The following is a 22495-nucleotide window of genomic DNA, read 5'->3' on the forward strand; positions in this document are numbered from 1 at the left end:
TCCTTCGCCTGGAAGGAAGAGGTCCCAGCTGAAGAGGCGCCATCAGCTCCAACAGCGCTCCCACCCTCGCAGCTCAGCGCAGAGCAGACTGAGCACTTGCTGTGTCGGGCACGGCACGAAGCACCCCACGGAATGCCCTCGACTCTATGTAATCCCTTCAACAATTCTAGCGGGCTGGCACCTGCCATTGCTATTATCTTGTTACCCACAAGGGAAACCGAAGCTCAGAGAGGGTAGGTAACTTGCCCAAGGTCACACAGGTAGTAAGAGGCAAAGACAAAACTCAACGGCCAAACTTCGCGACCCCGAAGCCCAGGAGGCTACTCCGCCTTTCCCAGGGGTAACCCCTGTCCCTCTCAGAGGCAGGGAGGCCTTCCTGAGCCACCGTCCAGGGCCCCCTGTTCCCAGGGAAAATGCAGAGGTGGCCCCCAGAGCAGCCCCACCTGTTCCTGCCCATCTCAACCCAACTCTGTGCCAACTAGCCCCAGATGTCACTGTGAATCATGCCGACCGCATCCCTGGGTTTCCAGGGGCAGCAGGTGCCAGCCCTGCCTGTGGGAATGGTGCCCTACTGCCTCTGCCCAGCCCAGCCTCTGCCCACATGGCCACAACCCCATTGTGATGCTCCAAGGGAGACCCCAGAGATGGAAGGCGCAGGGCCTGAGCGACCCCAGAGCTCCATGCTCCAAACGTCATCGGCTCCACCCCAGAGGATGGAGCTGGTCAAGGAGAAGGGTGTCTAGGAGTTCCTGTCGTGGCTCAGTGGTTAACGAACCCAACTAGGAACCATGAGGTTGCCGGTTCAATCCCTGGCCTCGCTCCATGGGTTAAGGATCTGGCATTGCCGTGAGCTGTGGTGTAGGTCGCAGACGTGGCTCAGATCCCATGTTGCTATGGCTGTGGTGTAGGCCGGTGGCTACAGCTCCGTTTGGACCCCTAGCCTGGGAACCTCCATATGCTGCAGTATGGCCCTAAAAAGACAAAAAGAAAAAAGAAAAGAAAAAAAGAGAAGAGGGTCTAGTTAAAAGCAAGCCTCCCAGCATCCATACTTTGCTCGGGACTGTCCTGATCTCCCTACACAGCCTGGACAAGTGCCCAGAACCTGGGTACATGCTAAGGGCACCCTAGTGTCCTAGGCCCCATCAGGTATATTCCCGTCCACGTGGTTCAGCCTCCTCTTGGATGCTGGCCTCACGCACAACTTCACCCACCGTCCCTGATCCCTTTGCCCCCCAGTAACAGGCTCCTGCCCACCCAGACAGATCAGGCATGTCCTATGCCAGGCAAAAAGCCTGGCACTTCTGGCAGGCCTGGAAAGAGTGCCCTGCCATCCGACACCCTGACCCCTGCAGGGGAAGGCCTGAAGAGGCTGGAAGACACCCAGCCCTCAGCATGGGCAGGAGAGGCAAGCGCGGGACTTGGCGGGCTGGTTTCCCCCGTCGCCGGCTGGGCAGCCATCACTCCTCCACTGTTGCTAAGGCAGCAGGCGGAAACCCTGGCTCAACCCGCTCTTTCTCCCCGCCCCCATTTGAAGCAGGGGCACCCCTCTCCCTCACACGTTCCTTGGGCATGTAGCGCCCACCACCCACTCATGAGTGGGAAAAAGGCTGCCCACCAGGAAAGGGAGAACACGTAGCCTCATCTCCTGTCTGGCTGTGGGCCTTGGTCGGGGTACCCATCAGCCACAAGGGTGATCCCACAGCCCAGAGCGAGGAGTGGCTTGAGATTTCAGCATCCAACTCCCCAGCTGGGATAAAAGGGCTGGGCTTCAGGGAAAGAAAGAGGTTCCCTGGGGCCACATGCCTAGATCCCAGGGAGAAGGCTGTGCTTCTCCCACCCAGACTGGGGGACCCCCAGCACTGGCAGGCCTACCACTCAGCAATCAGGTTCTTCTCCTCTTAGGCACTGACTGAGGATGGGACTCAGCCAGAGCCACAGAGGCAGTGCCCAGATGCAGGCACACCCCGTACTCCCCTGGGCTGAGCCTGTAGGTTTAGCCAAACCTGGAGCCCCTCAGGCAGGGGCCAAGGGCACAGCTTATGCCCCCGCTGGTGAGGAGCGAGGCGGGGAGCCAGGTTCCTCGCCAAGTGACCTCCTGCCCATAAGAGACACTGGACGGGGTGATCCTTCCCCAGGAAGAAGGGGGAAGTGTAAACACACTGGGGTTCCTGGTGTTTGGGAGGGGTGAGCCCCAGTGGGCGCTGCTGCCCTCGATTTCTACCCAACCACCACCACGTTCTCCACCAGAGCCTCCACCCTCCACAACCAGGTTCTCGGGGACTCCTAGTGGCATTTTGTGTCAGGCTCAGCCAATGAGAAATAAAGCCAAAAAAAAAAGGCAAGCAGGGCAGTCAAGTCCCACACGGGCATCAGAACCTCATCGCTGGACTTTTGGGTTTTCCAGTGGGTCTGAATTATTCACACAGCTCCTCCCCATAAGAGTGTGCGTAACCGAGAACGGACTGGGGTCTGGACCTCACCCTGCGAGCCTGGCCCCGCCAGCCGCAGACACGCACTGAAGGGAGAAGACAGACTGGGGTCTCCCCAGTCAGGCTGGCTGGGGTCCAGGGATCCACCACCCACTCAGGCTCCCCAGACACCCCCAGAGACCATCTCTCCTCGTTCTCCCCCCTCCCCCATCTGCTCTGCTCAGCTCAGCTTCATCAAGCCATGGCTTTGGGGAAAGGGAAGCAGGTGGAGAGATGGGTTATTCAGGGCCTCGCCTGGTGTGAGGTGTCCCCCGGGGTCCCTCCCTTTCCCCTAAGCAAGCAAGGTGCCTTCTCGTGGATGGATCGGACCCACCCCACCCCATGGCTCCTCCAAGCCTTCCTCCGGGGAGGGGACCGCGGCCAGGATTTCCAGGAACTGTGAGGAGGGGCCAGGCAGAGGATCTGGCAAGTACGGCCTCATGGCTGGCCAGGGGAGGGGAAATGATGTCAAGGAGGTGGAGGAGGCAAGAAGCGAGCGGCCACGGGCCTGCGTGGCTCCGCTGCCTGCGCCTCCCTTGGGCCCCCACCCTCAGACCTGCGGTGCCAGCCTGCTCAGACTTGGAAGGGCCTCTGGGAAAAGGCACGGCCTTATGGGCCTGTCACCCAGGGTCTGGCAAGAGAGCTGACAGCAGACAGGCCACCAGGTAATTAGTTAGAGGATTAGGGAGCCTGGGACAGGGTAGAGGTAAGGAAGTGAGAAGGAGTGGCCCTTCTCTCCGCCCGGCCCCCCCTCCCCTTTCTTCCACCAGGTCTTAGGGAACCCGGACTTTGCTCTGGAGCCCCCAGTCATCCGAACCGCCTTCAGGTTCAGCCTGAGCTGATGGCTTCCTCCCCGGAGAACTAGTCCCCAAGCCCCTGGAGCAGGTGACAAAGCGGGAGAGGGGCTTCCAGACTCTTGCTCCACCCCAAGCCAGACAGACCAACCCACCCTGACCCCGCCCTTCCTAACCTTAACCCCTCCGTGGGTAGGAAGGGATTGGTAAGCTAAGGACCCACAGACAACCTCTCCCCCACAGACAGGGAGGGAGAAACACAGGCAGCCCCTGTGCATGATCTGACAACCCAGCTCCCAGCAAATCAGGATCAAACACCTCTACTCAGTTTCCAGCTCCCAGGTGGTTAAACCGCAACTAATCCCTTCTGTCTTTGACCCTGAGACACCAGCAGATGCTCCAGACCTGCACGGAGTGGCTGGGCCTGCGTGCAATGGGGAAGGGGGTGCCCCTGGACCCCCCTGCGTGCTCCACTCCTAACTTCCTCACAGGACATTTTTGTTTAGACCTTTAGACCCAGAAGCGATGGGGGAGGGGGGCCCTGGGGAGGGAAACTGGGCGATTGCAGAAGAAAGTTTTGGGGGAGAGTGCTAAGTCACTCCCACCCCCTGGAGGGGCCGACACCCGGCCGCCAGCAATCTCCAAGCGGCACCTGAGCCCCCGGGGGCGGGGACGCGTGCCGAGCCCCTGCTCTCCCCTCTCCCGCGCCCCGCGCACAGAGGGTCACACTCACCAGGACCCGGTTAAACCTCTCTTCCAGCTCTCCAGCCGCGGGCATCGGCTGCTTGGGCGCCGCGGGCTGCTTGGGGGACAGCGCGGCGGGGCTCGCGGGCTGCTCCGCACTGCCGGCCGCGTTGCCCATGGTGGTCCCCACCCAGCCAGCCAGGCGCCTCCAGCCTCGGAAATCCAGCTTTCCCGGGGAGGACGGAGGAGGCTCCCGGCCTGGGGGGCGAGGCGGACAGCGGCTCGCGGCGGCGGCGGCGGCGGCTGGGGCTCGGCGACGCGGGCTCTCGGCTCAGCGGCGCGCAGGGACCGGGGCGCGGCGTCCCATCGGGGCGGCCCCGTCCGAGGAGCAGGGCGGCGAGCTGCGGTGGTGGGGAGGAAGTCAGACTGCAGGCCGCCGGGGCCAGAGGGCTGGGCCGGGGGCAGGAAGCTGCGGCGCGGGCTCCCCCCTCGGCGATCTTCTAACTTCTGCTGTCGCTCCCCGTGCGCGCAAACCGCATTTCGCCGCCGCCGCTGCTACGCGCCCTGCCCCAGGGGGGCGGGCTGGAGGGAGGGGGCGGGCGCCGGGCGCCGGCCGGGGGTCCGCCGCAGCCATGGCGCGGCTAGGAGGGGGCTGCCGACCCGCTTCACCTGCCGCAGAGGGGGCGGCCGGCGCCGCTTCACCTGCCGGAGCGGGAGCGACAGAGGCGAGGCAGAGGCGGCGGCGCGCTCCGCGGCGCCTCCGGGTCCTAGAACCGTAGGCTCCCGCTCACTCGGAGCCGGGGGACTGGAAGGGTCTGGGCGAAGGGGGTCACGGCCTGGGGGACGCAGCGGGCAGTCCTCGGAGTCCAGGACTGCCAGCACCTGCTGAGCGCGGCTTGAAGACCCCTGACGGTACGGCGTTGCGGCGCCAAGGGCTGCGTCCCGCTCTCGGGTTCCCGCCGGAGAGGGTGGGAACCCCCTTCCAAGCCCCCCACCCCTTGTTTCTCTCCTCCTCTGTTTAGCCCAGAACCGAGCTGAGGACGAGAGGGAACCATCTGCAAAAAAAGAACCCCAAAGCAGGGCGGGTGGGGGGGGCAGATCCAGACCAGCGGAGACCCCAGCAAGCTGGTTCACTGTGGACCAACTCTGCGCCTGTGCGGGCATCCCCAGTGCTTCTAGAATGGGGGCGCCCAAGGAAGAAGGCAGGCTGTGAGAATCTGGGTACCACCAAGGCGGTCTCAAGGAGAAGCGCGGGGGCTGGGGAACGGGAGGATTAAAGCCAGCATCCACTCTGGGAAAGGAGCGGGCACCGAAGAAGGAGGGAAAAAAAAAAATCTCCTTGACGCTGTCACCTCCAGGGACCTAAGGTGGCCTCTTGCTCACCTTGGAGAATAACAATCTCTGATGTCTGGCAATAACAGAAATGCTTCCAGAGGTCTTCTTTCGTCCATCCTGACAATGACCAGGGAAGGTAGGTATTGATAATCTCCTTCTAGAGGTGGGGAAACTGAGGCTCAGAGTGGCTAAATGACTTGCCCAAGGGCACACAGCTAATAAAGGTCTGGAACAGGCCTCCTTGCTGTCCACCTCCGAAATCTACACTGCGGTGGAGCTGCAGTCCTGGCCTTCCATTCATTCAGGATGGACCAGAGGATGAAAGAGTATTGGGGAGGGGGGAGTACAGAACCCCAAGTCCAGACACAATCTCCAGCCTGAATTTGAGGCTTTTCTCTTTCCGTTGCTCCTCCCACTCCCCGTTTAATTTGTGGGGATCCCCAGCTGGTCCTTCCTTGCACTACCAAAGCACGGAGGACAAAGCCCTGGATTTTTCTCTGAGCCAGGCAAGGACCATGAGTGTCCCCTCCCCAATAGCTTCTCTTCTTTCCGCCCTCCCTCTCAAATTCAGAACCACTGACTGGAGTTTAAGCAGGAGCTGGGAAGTTTATCTAATCTTAAGGAAGGCCCTGGAATGAACCAGCCCCCTCCCCCAGGCTCACCTGATTTAAGCCTTTCTTCTGCCAAGGTCACCAGCACCTCTGGTGGGCGAGAGATGTGATCACTTATTCCGTGTCCCAACCAGGGACCCGTAAGGTAAGACACAGCAAGATACTCCTTGGATGTGCTAAGAAAGTGATCTTCCATGCCCACTGCCCGCACCTTCAGCCCAGAGCAGAGTTCTTGGGTCCTTGCCCTTGAGTTCTTGCCCTTGAGACTAGCTCAGATCTCTCCTTTGCTTTCTTTCTTTTTGTTTTTGAAGGAATTTAGTCCCTGATCTCCTCACCGGTTATCACTTTCCATTTAACAACAAGCCTTTATTTAACACCAACTGTGTGCCCCGCACTGTGTTCACTCCCGGAGACTGTCCTTGGGCTGCTCACAGCCTGGCAAGGAACAGACTCTAAACACATCTGGGAGAGTGGCTGCCACCAGTCAGCCTATGGTGCCAGGTGTTCATGCTTCCTCTTGCTCAGAACTACTTCTTTGAGCTGGAGTTCCTGTTGTGGCTCAGTGGGTTAAGAACCTGACCAGTATCCATGAGGTTGCGGGTTTGATCCCTGGCCTCGTTCAGTGGGTTAAGGAGCCGGTGTTGCTGTGGCTGTGGTGTAGGATGGCAGCTGCAGCTCTGATTCAACTCCCTACCCTGGAAACATCCAGATGCCTCAGGTATGGCCCTAAAAAATAATAATAACTCTTTGAGTGGGTAGGACAAGGGTAGGATTTGTGCCCCGCAGCTGGAAATCCAAGTGGGTTGGGGGAGCCTCTAATGTAGTAGTTACCAGCCTGCACCCTCAACCCCTGGGAGTGCTCAGGCCATTGCCAGCCACTGCCCCCTCAAGGCCTGATAGCAGTAAGCCTGGGCTAAGTAGGACTTCTTGTGTGGAAAATGATCAGCCCAGCAAGCCTACATTATCCCTCTCTCATGCTCATCAGAGCAGTGAGGTACAAAAAAGAGGGGAAGGGGAGAAATTTTAATCAATCATTACCTAATAGATGTGGTTGACTTGGGTAAGAAGTGTCTTTCCAATCATGATGCACAGAGGAGGAAATCCTAGAAGGGATGCTTGGTGAAGTTTGGGATCAATGCTTTGGTAGGTATGTGCTTCCCCCTGCTGGTTGCATGAGGTATGACAGCCAAAACATGGCAAGGCCTCCAATGGTGATGAAGATGGAGTCACAGCGTGGGTGACATTTCTGAATTGTTGTTGCCTTGTCACCTCCAGTGGAATGATTGTGCGGTTATTGAGCACACTCAGAGCTCAGGTGACTGACCAGTTTTCCCTAGGAATTTCTTCCCCCCTCCCTACTCACCATTACTCAGTTGGTACCTCACTTTTTTGTTTGGTTGTTTGGGGCAGGGGGCAGGTGTTGTCTGTGGCATGCAGCGGCTTGATGTGGTATCTCAGTTCTTAGACCAGGGATTGAACCCAGGCTACAGCAATGAAAATGCCAAGCCCTAACCACTAGGCCACCAAGGAACTCCCACCTCATTTTTTTTTTTTTAAGGTAATACATTTAAATTTTTTTTAAGGTAATATATACATTTTAAAAGAAAAACAGTTTTGGAGTTCCCATCATGGCTCAGTGGTAATGAACCCAACTAGGATCCATGAGGATGCAGGTTTGATCCTTGGCCTCGCTCAGTGGGTTAAGGATCTGGCGTTGCCGTGAGCTGTGGTGTAGATTGCAGAAATGGCTCAGATCCCACGTGGCTGTGGTATAGGCCAGCAGCTGTAGCTCCAATTCCACCCCTAGCCTGGGAACCTCCATATGCTGCGGGTGCAGCCCTAAAAAGACAAAAAATAAAAATTTAAAATAAAAGAAAAACAGTTTTAATGTATCTTTCCAGAGATAGTTTGGATTTATACAAGTAGTATATGTGTGTGTGTGTGTTTAATACACATTTCACACTGTTTGATATCTTGCTGTTTTCTCTTAATAATATATCTGCTTCTACCAAATCCACATAGTCTTCCATCATATGGATGGGTCACAATTTCTTTCACTCTTCCCTTCCCAGTGGATATTTAGGGTATGTCAGGCCTTGCGTTGCTACTATAAAACAACAGTGGCTTCAGGAAATATCTTGCTATATGTATTTGTTGTCACGTATGTGTGTATCTGTAAGACAAGATGATAAATATGACATTGCTGGGTTAAAGCTTAGGTGCTTTTAAATTTCAACTACATTTTCACTGGAATTTGGATACTTTTGAAATTGCCTTCCAAAAACGTTGCACCAATCTGCCACTTTCAACAATGGATGAGATTGCCTGTGTCAGCCTTCTAATTAATGGAGGGTATTTTCCGGCCTTTTGGGTTTTTGGTTTTTTTGTTTGTCTTTTTAGGGCCATACCCGCAGCATATGGAGGTTCCCAGGCTAGGGGTCGAATCGGAGCTGTAGCTGCCGGTCTACACCACAACCACAGCAACAAGGGATCCGAGCCGCATTTGCGGCCTACACCACAGCTCACGGCAATGCTGGATCCTCAGCCCACTGAGCAAGGCCAGAGATCAAACCCACAACCTCATGGTTCCTAGTCGGATTCGTTTCCCCTGCGCCATGATGGGATCTCCCCTTGTGGGTTTTTCACGAGGCGCCTTTGAAAGTCTTTGTCACGACACAGGTGAGGATCCTTCTCTTTCTTCAAGGCAGAGACTGTCTCTTCTGGCCCTGTCTCCCCAGCACAGGACTTAAATATTAAGTGAAAGAAGACAGGATGCGTTTTGGCTGGCCTGGAGAGAGGAGCAGAGGGTTAGGGCTAAGCACGTAGCCTGTCCTTAAGGGCCTCTCTTGTTTCCAGGCCCTGGTCAAGCCTCTGCCTCAAACCCCCAAGTGCTCCTCTTTCAGGAGCCTCCTGGATTTCCAGATCTGAGGTTGAAGCCCCGCATTCCCTCAGCAGCCCTCACCCAGCTCTCTTGTGTCCCAGGAATGGGCTTCATCATTCCCTGAGCTGCCTCAAAACTAGAAATAAGCCAGATATTCAGCTTTCGGGGCTCAGGTAAACTAGCAACCCAACAGAACGTGCCCTGTGATGGAAACGTTTGCTATCTGTATTGTCCAATATGGTAACCACTGGCTATCTGTAGCTACCAAGGACTCGAAGTACGCAGCTGAGGAAATGAATTTCAAATTTTACTTCGTTGCAGTCAATGTAAATTGCCACATGTGGCTACCACATTGGAGAGTGAAGGGTTAAACAAACCATGGCATAATGGTATATCCCCACAATGAAAAACTACGCTGCTGTTAAAAAATAAAAATGAGAAAAAGACAAAAGAAAAAGAGAAAAATTAAAATTAAAAAAATAATAAAAATGAGGATGGCAGGTACTGTATGGAAAGATCTCCAGGATATTTTGAAGCAAAAGTATGGTGTAAAACAGTATATATAGTACGTTAACTTTTGTCTAAGAAAGGGAAGTGGAAATAAGAATAAATGTTTGGGGAGTTCCCGTCGTGGCTCATCAGTTAACGAACCCGACTAGCATCCACGAGGACACGGGTTCAATCCCTGGTCTTAGTCAGTGGGTTAAGGATCCAGCGTTGCCGTGAGCTGTGGTGTAGGTCGCAGACGTGGCTCAGATCCCGAGGTGCTGTGGCTGTGGTGTAGGCCGTCGGCTACAGCTCCAATTGGAACCTCCATATGCCGTGGGTGGGGCCCTAAAAAGACAAAAAAAAAAAAAAAAAAAGAATAAATGTTTGTATCTGCTTGAATCTGCATAGGGATGATAATAAACATGTAACCTATAAGGTTCTGGGGAAACGGGATGGACACGACAGAGGTGGGAGCAAGACTTCTCAAGGCACTGCTTTCTCTACCATTTTGATTTGGGAACCATATGTAAATATTACCTTTTCAAAAAGTTTAAGTAAAATTAAAGCAAATTGCCTGCTGTCTGAACAAGGAGGGCTGCTCTATCCCTCTTGCTGGCAACTTGTGGTAGATGAGGGGAGTAACCTCACTACATGATCCTTTCTCTTTTTCCTTTCTTTTTTTTTTTTTTTTTTTTTTTTGTCTTTTTAGGACCACCCCTGCAGCATATGGAAGTTCCCAGGCTAGGGGTCAAATCAGAGGAGTGAGGGAAAACAACTGATGAGCCACCCCCCAGGTGACACAGATACCCAAACCTGGCTGGGCATCAAAATCAGAATCTTGCAGGAGGCAGGATTGGGGATCTATGCCTGTTATGATCTCAGGTAACTCTCAGGCGGGCACGAACCATCCTTGTCAATACCTCCCAGTGACAGAGGACAAGCCCCTAGTACCAGTCCATGTCCCTCCCCTGTACACTGCAATGGTCCCTGGTGTCTTCCAAGCACCCCACTGAGGCAGGTCCAGAGGCAGGTGCTTCCCACGTGCCATTAAAAGATGAACAGCAGGAGTTCCCGCTATAGCACAGTGAGTTAAGGATCCGGCATTGCTGCAACTATGTGGTACGTTCCAGCTGCAGTCAGATTCAATTCCTGGCCCAGGAACTTCCATCATATGTGCAGGAAGGTGGGGCTGAACAACAGCTCTGCAGGGCAAACCTCATCGCTGCTCTCTCTGAGCTCGGTGTCCCCTTGAGTGACGGATTTACCCAAGGTCACACAGCTGGTAATGTCAGAGCTAACATCTGAACCCAGGCATAAACCCCCTGAGCCTCAGTCTTCTCATCTTTGTTTTTTTAATTAAAGAAGAGTTAATTTTCAATGTTATATTCGTTTCAAGAACGCAGCGTAATGATTCAATGGTTTTATAGATTATACTCCATTTAAAGTTATTGTAAAATATTGGTTATATTCCATCAGTTTTCTCATATTGAAAAAATGTTGATAGGATTCATAGAACTATTTTGAATATTAAAATAAAATTGCAAGTAGAGGGCTAACATAGACTTTTATTTCCAGCAATACAGTGGATTATATGTCCAGAGGAAACTGTCTGGTAAAAAAACAACTAGAATTGCTAGATAAAGGATAAGTGTGTGCGTGTGTGTGTGTGTGTGTGTGTGTGTGTGTGTGTGTGTGTGTTATCAATGCAAGGCTGAGCTGGCAAGAAAAGAAAAATCCCCCAAAGACACAAATCATCCAAAAAGGAAAAAGATAAAACCCAAAACCTCACAAAGTAGAGGGACAGATCAGAAACAATCTGCCCCTTGGAAAAAAGTCAAAGATGCCCAAAAGGTGACATCTTTGGATAAATTTGATTTAAAAAAAAATCCACCCTGCAGAGAGAGATGGTAGGATACTTGCCTGCCTCAATTTATCAAGAAGATAAAAACCATTCTATAGTTGTATGCACCTAATAACATAGCTTCAAAATCATAAAGGAGGGAGTTCCCTTCGTGGCTCAGTGGTTAACAAACCCAGATAGGATCCATGAGGATTTGAGTTCAATCCCTGGCCTCGCTCAGTAGGTTAAGGATCTGGTGTTGCCATGAGCTCTGGTGTAGATCACAGATGTGGCTCGGATCCTGCGTTGCTGTGGCTGTAGCTCTGATTCGACCCCTAGCCTGGGAACCTCCATGTGCCATGGGAGTGGCCCTAAAAAGCAAAAAAAAAAAAAAAAAAAGAAAAGAAAAGAAATTAGAAAATGTCTAGGCCAGAGGGTCAAAAATATTATGTATAAAGTCCTTAGCACACAGCGCCCTAAAAATGGAGGTGAGGATGAGGATGATGAAGCAATAGCTTGTGGGGCAGGGATGGGGGTGGGGTGTCTGTAAACCGAACTTGGCAGTAGGCAGTCCTGGGGCCAAAGGGCGAGGGGTACGGCGTTCCCGTCGTGGCTCAGTGGTTAACAAACCTGACTAGTATCCATGAGGATGCAGGTTCGATCCCTGGCCTCGTTCAGTGGGTCAAGGATCCGGCGTTGCTGTGGCTGTGGTGTAGGCTGGGGGCTCCAGCTCATACTCGACCCCTAGCCTGGGAAATTCCATATGCCACGGGTGCGGCTGGACGAAAGACAAAAAAACAAAAAAAAAATTTAAATCCAAAGGGGGAGGGGTAAAGTGTGAAGGGCTGCGTCTGAAGGTAATCACTAATCACTAATCACTAATCACTGAGTCTGGGAAGGGAGGACCCAAAGGATGTGTTACAAATACCAGCCCTGTGAGTTGCCGTGTTTGTTCTGGTCCCATTTTCCTAATGAGGCTGCCAACAGTGCGGTGGCCTCATCACCCAGTCAGAAAACACAGCCAGGAGGCAGACCCAAGCCGGCCGTCTCATCTTCGTGGTGCCCCTGAAGGGACAGCTGAGGGAGGCAGGAACGAACTTTCTGGTTAATAAATCTTAATCTCAGGAGTTCCCATCGTGGCTTAGTGGAAACAAATCTGACTACTATCCATGAGGGCGAAGGTTCAGTCCCTGGCCTCGCTCTGTGGGTTTAGGATCCAGGGTTGCCGTGAGCGGTGGTGTAGGTCGCAGACGCGGCTCGGATCTGGCGTTGCTGTGGCTGTGGTGCAGGCCGGCAGCTACAGCTCCAATTTGACCCCTAGCCTGGGAACCTCCCTATGCCGTGGGTGGGACTCTAAAAAGACAACAACAACAGCAACAAACCCAAAATACAAAAAAATAAAATAATAAATCTTGATCTCAGATCAAGTGTTTTAACCTCTGAAACAGTCTGCCAAAGAGGCTTTGGCTCCCCTCTCAAGCTCCAGGGTGTCTGGCTGAACTGAGAGGCCACAAACCACAGCCGTCACCTTCATAGGTCTGTCGGTCGGTCTCAACCAGCTCAGCTAGCCCAGCCAGAAGTGAAAAACTCAGTCTCTCATTCAAGACCTTGAGGTCCACACAAACAGGGGCAGATACGGCCCCATCCAACCACGGGGAAGGCGAGGGTGGGCTGGGAAGCCACCGGGAGCACCCAGACCCGTCCTCCGAGTTAGAGGTCACCTCACCTACAACGGGGGACAGAGTCTTGGGTCTGGCACACAGCAAGTGTTTAAGGAAAGCCGATCGAAGGGACATTTATGCTGAATATAGGGTCTCATGTAGTTGGATCTTCATGGTAACACACTGAGGTTGGTGTCATCATCCTCATTTTTTCACAGGCGAGGGGACGGGGGCTCAGAGAGATGACGTGACTTGTCCAAGGTCAGGCAGAGCAGAGACGGGAACGCGGGTCTGGGGGCCTAGCCCTCCCTCCCGTGTCCCCCGGTCCAGGGAAGGCCGGTTTTCAAAGGTCTGCCTCTCAGCCAGGCAGCCGACCCGCTGATGAAGGCCAAGATCAGGGCAAGGCGTTGGGTAAACAGTTGAACCGCTTGGCTCATGGCCTGCTAACAATCTCTGGCAGCCCAACAGCCTGCCAGGCACCAGAAAAGAGTGAAGACTTAGCCTTGGGCTGCCCCGGAAGAGCTCACAGCTGAGGTGCTGTGTGTCGCAAGGCCCATGAAAGAAGCTAACCCTGGCCCCACTCCTGACACTTTCGGGTTCAGGACAAGAAGTCAGTAGGAGCCCACTTAGGGTCCATCTACATGTTTAAAAGTTAGCAAGCAAGCCAGCCCAGGAAGTTCCCATCGTGGAGCAGCAGAAACGAACCTGACTAGGCAGGAATCATGAGGTTGCAGGTTTGATCCCTGGCCTCACTCAGTGGGTTAAGGATCTGGCGTGGCCGTGAGCTGTGGTGTAGGTCATACACGTGGCTCAGATCTGACGTGGCTGTGGCTGTGGCATAGGCTGGCAGCTGTAGCTCTGATTGGACCCCTGGCCTGGGAACTTCCATATGCTGCGGGTACAGCCCTAAAAAGAAACAAAAAGATTTAAAAAAAAAAAAAAAAGAAAGAAAGAAAGCAAGCCCACCCAGATAAATAAATTCTATCCTCTTACCCCGATAAGGATACCTTCAAGAGGACCTAGAAAGCCAGATTCAAATAAACGCTCAGACTACAGCTCAGCACTGGAACATGACGGTTCAGGGAGAATGCCCCCTGCTCTACCCACCCCAACTCTGTCCTGTGGCCCTAAAAAGACAAAACAAAAACAAAAAATTAAAAACCAAAAAGAAGGAGAAGGAAGAACTGAACACCAGTAAGGGATTTCAAAACCAAACAGAACAACAGACCAGGAGAGAGAAGCAGAGGGGAGCGAAGGGAGAGACCTTTCAGAGGCAAGACGTGGCTTTGACGTAAGGGTGAAAAACAGCTCGTGTTTAGAGTGCGGGTGATGGAGAGAGGGTGGCTCACAACAGGGGAGAGGCTGAAGGAGTTACACTTGGGAGAGAAGTGAAGAGCTCTATTTGGAGGGTTCCCACTGCGGTTCAGCAGACAACTAGGATCCATGAGGATGCAGGTTCCCTCCCTGGCCTCGCTCAGTGGGTTAAGGATTGGGCGTTGCCATGAGCTGTGGTGTAGGTCACAGACGTGGCTTGGGTCCCATGCTGCTGTGGCTGTGGCTGTGGCCGGGCAGCTACAGCTCTGTTTCAGCCCCCTAGCCTTGGGAACCTTCACATGTTGCAGGTGGGGCCCTAAAAAGAAAAAACTAGTTTTTTGGGTTTGTTTTTTGTTGTCGTTGTTTTTTGTCTTTTTGCCATTTCTTGGGCTGCTCCTGCGGCATATGGAGGTTCCCAGGCTAGGGGTCTAATTGGAGTTGTAGCCACCAACCTCGGCCAGAGCCACAGCAACGCCGGATCTGAGCCATGTCTGCAACCTACACCACAGCTCACAGCAACGCCGGATCCTCAACCCACTGAGCAAGGCCAGGGATCGAACCGGTAACCTCATGGTTCCCAGTCGGATTCGTTAACCACCGAGCCACAATGGGAACTCCGAAAAAAAGGGTTCTATTTGGAAATATCTAGACTCTGAGCGGCACCCACTGGGCCAGTCCTACTCTCCTATGTTGGTGAAGGAGAAAGGGCATGTAGAAGCCATGAGAAGGCTGAGCTCTCCCAGGAGGGTGAATGAGTCCAGAGACCCATCTGAGGACAAAAACTGGGAGGATGTCTCCCCTGGGATGTGGGGAGGCCTCAACAAAAACCAGGATCTGCGGGTTTCCCCCAAGAAACCAGGTTAGCGAGGCTGACTCCCAGCGCCCAGCAGGCCCAGCCGGGGCTCAGTCATTTGCTGAGGAGGAAGGGTGTGGGGCAGAGACTGGGAAAGCCGCCCTGGGAGGTTTCAGGGAGGGAGGAGTCCAGCCTTGGGAGGAGGTCAAGAGGGTAAGGACGGTTGAGTTGGGCAATCAGGGTGTCCCTTGGGGCCTTCAAACAGAACAACGCTTTCAACAGGAGCCACTGAATTTCAAGGGCAGGTTCGGCAGCAAGAGGGAGAGAAGGGGAGAAGGGTCAAAAACCTAAGCCAGGGAGTTCCCATTGTGGCTCAGTGGTTAATGAATCTGACTAGCATCCATGAGGACACAGGTTCGATCCCTGGTGTCAGTCAGCAGGTTAAGGGTCCAGCGTTGCTATGAGCTGTGGTGTAGGTTGCTGTGGCTGTGGTGTAGGCCAGCAGCTATAGTTCTGATTTCACACCTAGCCTGGGAACCTCCATATGCCCCTAGTTCGGCCCTAAAAACAAACAAACAAACAAAAAAAAACCTGAGGCAGCCATGAGCACACAGAACACACACACACACACACATCATTAATGGTGCCATTCTTAACCTGTGTTGAAAAGCTGGTTCAGGTTTTTGAGGATAACTCATGGGTTAATCCTTCGAGGTTCAGAAGTTCCCTGAATTCCTTAAGGTAAAGAAACTCACCTCAAGAGCATAAACTATTGCTTATGTAGTATTCCCTCCCAGAATGTGTAGCCTGAATCTACCCCGAAGGAAACCCCACAAACCAAATGAGAAGCACAAACCAAAATGAGGAACATTCAATGAAAAGGAGAAAAGGCAGTGGGGTCTACTCTGAATAAATGTGATGAAAGATGAGAAAAGAAGGAATTGCTTCCGATTAAAGAAGCCTAAGAAACACGACAATTAAATGCAACCTGGGATCCTGGTTTTGGATGATATCCTAGAGGGAAGAAATACTCCAAAAGACCCTAGTGAATCAATTGGTAAAACTGGAATATGAACAGTAAATTAGACAAAAGTGTTGTATCCATTTTAAGTTCTTTAGGGAATGTCTTTGTTCTTAGGAAATTCCTCCTAAAGTATGGACAGGCAGGCAAATGGGCATGATGGTTGCCACTAACTAATCTCAGTTCAGGGAATACATACATACACCTTAAATATAAATAGGTATTTGACAGAATAAGAGAGAGAGTACATGGGACAAAAACTTTAACAACTTGAATCTGGATAAGGGGTATGCAAAGGATCTTCGCATCGTCTTTCTTTTTCTTTTTCTTTTTTTTTTTTTTGGTCTTTTTGCCTTTTCTAGGGCCACTCCCTTGGCATATGGAGGTTCCCAGGCTAGGGGTCCAATCAGAGCTGTAGCCGCTGGCCTATGCCAGAGCCACAGCAACGCAGGATCTGAGCCGCGTCTGCAACCTACACCACAGCTCACGGCAACGCCAGATCCTTAACCCACTGAGCAAGCTCACGGCAACGCCAGATCCTTAACCCACTGAGCAAGGCCAGGGATCGAACCCACAACCTCATGGTTCCTAGCTGGATTCGTTAACCACTGAGCCACGACGGGAACTCCTCTTTGTATCTTCTTGCAAATCCTCTGTAAGCTTAAAATTTTTCTAAGAAAAATTTAAAATAAATAAATAAATAAAAATCACACCTCTGTCCAAACCAGGAGCTTCCCAACATTAGGGCCCTTTTTATCGTTTGCTTTTCCCCCAATGCTGGCCTTGGGCTTGGTCCAGGGTGATCACTCGGTCTCTGTCCTGAGTGTACCGGGCAGCATCAGGGGGCGTGGGCGGCGACCCGAAGGGACGAGGCCCGCCTCTGGGACAGGCCTCGGCCCGACATTTTCTGACCTGACAGCTGGGGCCCTCGGTCGCCAATCAGCCAAGAGTGACTCACCCGCTGGGCTCCCAGCGCGGAGGGGGAGCCCCGCCCCGCAGGAGGGGGCCCGGCCAGCAGGTGCCGCTGTTGAGCCGGCGCTGGCAGAACAAGGCAGGGGCTCAGGCAGGCTGGGAGATGGTCAGCCAGGGGGTGTCCTCCAGAAACCAGCTCACCGGGGTCTTTCAGCACCCTCGCACAGCCTTGCTCCGGTCCAGCCTCCCACTCCCAGGCCCTCAGCTAGTCCGCACCTCCTCCCCCACCTTGGACGTCCCAAGGCAACTCCCTTGGATGCCGCCTGGTGGAGGCGGGGAGGGGATAAGCAGGAAGAGGCTTCAGTCTTTGGCCCTGGAGCCCGAGTAGCAAATTAATCCTGCCCTTTTCTCTACCCTATCTCCCTCTCCTCCTCCTATCCGCTTCACCCTTTCACTACCCTGCCCCGCCTTCTCCCTCCTTTTTCTATTAGGTCGGGCCCCAGGACTTTCAAAACAAACACACACCCCCTCAGCCCAACCCCAGCTGGCCTGGACCTTTCTCCAGGAGTTATTGTTTGTAGACTCCAGTTCCTTCTGCTGGGTCCAAGGATCAGGATGGAGATGGAGAGGGGGTGGCAGGGTGCTAAGAGGGGGGAGGGGGGAGGAGAGGCCCTGATGCCTGGTGAAGTTATTTCTTCCTGCGTGGAAAGGAGTTGCTCTCATAGCCCCTTGCAGCAGAGTGGGCTGGGTGGGGCTGAGGGTGTCTTCCCTGCCTGGGAAGAGGGCTGGCCCTTTACTCCAGCTCTCTCTGGGCCCTCCCAGACTCAGGGTGAAAGGGACCCAGAAGGGTCATTTTGTCCATCCCCCTAGCTGCAGGAAGGACCATTTAACTGTGTGAAGTTCTCCCAGTCCTGTGAGTTCACTAAGTCCTTCATCAGCCCTTCACTGAGCACCAGATCTGTGAGAGGAACGGAGCCTTATCTTTTTTTCGTTGGTTTTTTTTGTTTTTGTTTTTTGTCTTTAGGTCCGCATACGTGGCATGTGGAGGTTCCCAGGCTAGCGGTCTAACTGGAGTTGTGGCCACCAGCCTACGCCACAGTCACAGCAACGCCAGATCTGAGCGGCGTCTGCAACCTACACCACAGCTCACAGCAACACCAGATCTTAACCCACTGAGCAAAGCCAGGGATCGAACCTGCATCCTCATGGATACTAGTCAGATTCGTTTCCACTGGGCCACGACGGGAAGTCCCACGGAGACTTACCTAACGCCAGCATTTTAAATGCTCACTAGGACCACTGGTAACACTGGCACTATTACTCTAAGTTGGCTTGTCCAAGGGTCCGCTTCAATCCAGTGCTCCCCTTGACTTTTACTGACTCTCCCAATGGGGTTGATCTCATTCAGCTTTGGGGCCACCCCTGCACCTCACATGATGTTTGTTACTGCAGTTGTCTTCCTGGGTCCCCCACCCCTGCTAGACCAGGCTGACACCACATGACTAGGGGGAGTAAAGCCTGGCGACCCTGCTCTAGCCCTCGCTGTGTGGCCTTGAGGAAGTTCCTTGACTTCTTCAAGTTCAGTTTTCTCATTTATAAAACAGGGTTGGGAGTTCCCGCTGTGGCACACAGCAGCAGTGGCATCTCTGGAGCTCTGGTACTTCGATCCCAGATCACAGTGGGTTAAGGATGCAACACAGGTTGCAACTGTGGCTCAGATCTGATCCCTGGCCCAGAAGAGCCAGACTTGGGGAGTCCTGGGGTACTGGTAACATTCTGTTTCTTTAATGGTTGTGGTTACACAGGTGTGCTCACCTCTTAAGAATTCATTAAGCTCTACACTTATGACCTATGCATTTGTATAAATCTTACACGTCAATAAAGTTTTATACTAATATCAAAAAGACGAATGAATGGAACTACTTGTATCACATAAATAAATCTTTTTTTTAACCTTAATGACACATAAATAAACCTTAAAATATTTTTGAGGAGAGCCCATTGTGGCTCAGTGGATTAAGAACCCAACACAGAGTCCCTGAGGATGCAGGCTCGAGCCCTGGCCTCGCCGAGTGGGTTAAGTGTCCCACGTTGCCATGAGTTGTGGTGTAGGTCGCAGACTCAGCGTGGATCTGGTGTTGCTGTGGCTGTGGTGTAGGCCAGCAGCAGCCCCTATGGGGCCCCTAGTTCAGGAACTTCCATATGCTGCAGGTGCGGCTATAAAAAGAAAAAAAAAATTTTTTTTAACATTTTTGAGTTAAAGCCAAGTTATTAAAAGATTTGGATTGTATGATTCAGAGAAATTTGAAAAGTACCTGACACTACATTTCGTTTAAGCGTACACACCGTCGTACAAATAACACACGCAGAGAGATGATTAAAACTCAATGCAGAACAGAGGTTCCACTTTAGTGGGAGAAGAGGGCCTCAGGTATGTGCAAGGGACTTCAAGTGTTTTTCTGGCTTTCGTTCCGAAGCTAGGTGGTCCTTAATCACAGGTGTAAAATGACATTCCAGGTGTCATTTTACTATTCTCTATACTTTATACTTTTCCGATTGCCTGACATATTTAAAAGTGCTCCTCAGTATTAAAACACAAAAACTGGAGTTCCCATTGTGGCTCAGCAGCTTAAGAACCAGACTGGTATCCAAGAGGACTGGGGTTCGATCCCTGGCCTTGCTCAGTGGGTTAAGGATCTGCGTTGCCACAAGCTTCGGCCTAGGTCACAGATCTGGCTTGGATCCGGCGTTGCTGTGGCTCTGTCCTAGGCTGGCAGCTGCAGCTCCAATTCGAGCCCTGGCCCAGGACCTTCCATATGCCATGGGCGCAGACCTAGAAAGAAAAAAGGCGGGGGGGGGGAACCTATGTCTTATTTATCTTTGTCTTTCTGGCGCCAACCTAGTGTGTGGCAGTCAACAAATGTTTGGTAAGTGAAAGATCACTTGGCCAGTAAAAGCAGGGGAGCCAGTGTTCAATGTCAGGTCTCCCCACACCAGATCCCAAGGCCAGGGCACGCCCAACACACTGCTTCCCACCCCGCAAGCTGGGGGGAGGCTGGAAAGAAACAGCAATGATGGAGGCCCCAGCCTCACTCAGCACTCCCTGTATCCAAGCTGAATTACAGAATTATGGAATTACAGGCTACAGGGAAAGAACAAAATGACTGGGTTACTTGGAACTCCGCAAATTCAGAATCTGGTGGCCTCAATTTCTACAAGTCATACTGCCAAAAATCTTTTAATAACTCGCTGTTTACCCAAAACCTTTTAAGATTGCTATATGATTGCTCAATTCTTTTTTTTTTTTTTTTTTTTTGTATTAGTGCATTTGTCCTCTCCATGGAACACAAAAAGGAGGTTTTCTAAGCCAAGGTTTGATCAAAACAGGATTGTGGGCCATATTTGACTAGTGCAAGAGAATAAACAAACAGCCTTCAGCGCATTAATTCTTTGTGTGTGAAGAGATGCCACTAATTGCAGACTCATTTTATCCGTTTGTTAGGCCCTGTGTGGAATGCAGCCTCTGAGAAAAGCACTCCTCACCACTCAAAACCCACTGAAGCATGCCCAGCCCTGAGAGGGGCTTCTAAGAATGCAGAGCAGGAGCTGCCTCTGCAACAGTCAGCAGTTAACTGCCTGAGAACACAGGGGAGGGGGTTGTCTTTAAGGAAGAGAAATGGGTCCTACCTACGTGTGTGGGAGGTGGCTTATTTGCTTACCTCTAGAGCTGACGGGTTTTGAAGGGTTGTGGGTGACACCTGTGGTGGCTGGAGCTGGGAGAAGCCCGTCCAGTCATCCATTGCTTCATCACCCATCTCTCTGCCCACAGATTTCTCACCCACTCTGACAGCCTCCGAGCAAGGTCCCTGCTGGGCAACACTGATGAAGTCCGTGCCGCGCTGGACCTGATGGGGATAAAATGATGGTTCTCTTCAAAAACTCTCGTTCAGGGAGTCCCCATCGTGGCGCAGCGGAAACGAATCCGACTAGGAACCATGAGGTTGTGGGTTCGATCCCTGGCCTCGCTCAGTGGGTTAAGGTCCAGCGTTGCCGTGAGCTGTGGGGAGCTCAGATCTGGCGTGGCTGTGGCAGTGGCTGTGGCTGTGGTGCAGGCTGGCAGGTGCAAATCCAATTCAACCCTTGGCCTGGGAACTTCAATATGCCGTGGGTGCAGCCCTTAAAAAAAAAAAAAGAAGAAGAAGAAGACAAAAAAAATAAAAGGACACAGAGACAGACACAGAGAGGGAAGATGCAGCCAAGGAATACCAAAGAGCACAGCGCCAGCAAAGCACCAGAAGCTCAGGCAAGGACAGCTTCCTCTCCTACAGGTTTCAGAGGGAGCGTGGCTTGCCCACACCGTGATTTCAGACTTCCAGCCTCCAGACCTGTGAGACAATACATTCCTCCTGTCCCAAGCCACCCAGTTCATGGTACTTTGCTATGGTAGCCAGAGAAAACCGATATACCCAGCAAATACCTATTGGATCAAAAATGGGGGTTCTAGTGAGGCATGGCATCGACTCACCAGCAGAAGAGGATGGATTTGTCCAGGCGGGCAGTGGGGAAGGTGCATCTCCTATTCTGCCATGGGTGGGGAGCAGCAGTGGATAGAACTGAACACAGGCCGTCCAAAGGCGGAGTCTGCGCTCTTCACCTGGGCACTGAAGAAGCCCAGCTGCCCTAAAGAATCCTCCGTGCCTTAGCCTCCCAGAGGCCTCCTCCCTCTCCACCTCTGCTCTGGGTAAGCAAGAAAAAGATGGGGCTGGAGTTCCCACTGTGGCTCAGCGGGTTAAGAACCTGACCAGTATCCATGAGGATGCAGGTTTAATCCCTGGCCTCGTTCAGTGGGTTAAGGATCCTGTCTTGCTGCAAGCTGTGGCAAGCTCGCAGGTGTGACTTGGATCTGGCGTTCTGGTGGCTGTGGTGTAGGCTGGCAGCTGCAGCTCCAGTTCAACCCCTGCCTGGGAACTTCCATATGCCGCAAGTGTAGCCCAAAAAAAGGAAGGAAGGAAGGAAAGAAAGAGAGAGAGAGAGAAAAAAGAAAGAGAAAGAAAGAAAGAAAGAAAGAAAGAAAGAAAGAGAAAGAAAGAAGAAAGAAAGAAAGAAAGAGAAAGAAAGAAGAAAGAAAGAAAGAAAGAAAGAAAGAAAGAAAGAAAGAAAGAAAGAAAGAAAGAAAGAAAGAAAGAAAGAAAGAGGAAGGAAGGAAGGAAGGAAAAAATGGGGCAAGAGATAGTCAAGAAGACACTAAAAAGGGAAGCAAGGATAGCTTTTGATTCTGCAACTCCCAGCAGACTCACACACGACATCTGCTCACAGACGGATGCCAACAGCAGGAAGCCTGGCTGACCCCCACTCTGGAGCCCCCACCCAGCCACCCCTGCTCAGATGGGGCAGAAATCATCATCACACACATGTCATGGGTGGCTCTGCTGCTGTGGCCATGAAGCCACCGGCCCTCAGCATGCTTTCTGGCCTCACTTCCTGCCTTTCCTCATGAGCCCTGGCACATCCAGTGATGGAGGCTGGGAGTCCCCAGGGACAGTTTACAACACAGTCCTCTCTCCCTCTCCCTCCCCCCAGCTGATTGGAGGAAATTCCTCCTTGCTCTTTAACCCGAGATCTGCCCATCCCCTGGTCTGCCCGCCAAGGCTCCCCCAACACCCTGACTCCTTGCCTGGCATCTGCACCCTGG

General features: G+C 52.5%; 1 protein-coding gene and 2 long non-coding RNA genes across 10 annotated transcripts in view; 1 reads left to right on the forward strand and 2 right to left on the reverse strand.

The window, feature by feature from the left end:
- Positions 1 to 4687, reverse strand: part of FMNL1 (formin like 1) — a 26858-nt gene extending 22171 nt beyond the window's left edge. For 3 of the 8 annotated variants that reach the window (XM_013980871.2, XM_021066839.1, XM_013980873.2), the window contains exon 1: positions 3996 to 4435. In XM_013980871.2, the coding sequence (XP_013836325.1) occupies positions 3996 to 4124 (129 nt within the window). In that variant the 5' untranslated portion in view covers positions 4125 to 4435. Of the gene's footprint in view, positions 1 to 3995 lie in introns of all 8 variants that reach the window. The other 5 variants (XM_013980875.2, XM_021066840.1, XM_021066842.1 and 2 more) reach the window with 5 other exon arrangements.
- LOC110255993 lies at positions 4671 to 20866 on the forward strand. The gene is made up of 3 exons (XR_002337084.1): positions 4671 to 5417; positions 5970 to 6037; positions 20633 to 20866. It is a non-coding gene; the product is annotated as an uncharacterized LOC110255993 (long non-coding RNA).
- On the reverse strand, positions 20099 to 21635 carry LOC110255994. The gene is made up of 2 exons (XR_002337085.1): positions 21329 to 21635; positions 20099 to 20708 (listed from the first exon to the last, which is right to left on the reverse strand). It is a non-coding gene; the product is annotated as an uncharacterized LOC110255994 (long non-coding RNA).

Source organism: Sus scrofa, chromosome 12 (assembly GCF_000003025.6).
Source record: "Sus scrofa isolate TJ Tabasco breed Duroc chromosome 12, Sscrofa11.1, whole genome shotgun sequence".
NCBI lineage: Eukaryota > Metazoa > Chordata > Mammalia > Artiodactyla > Suidae > Sus > Sus scrofa.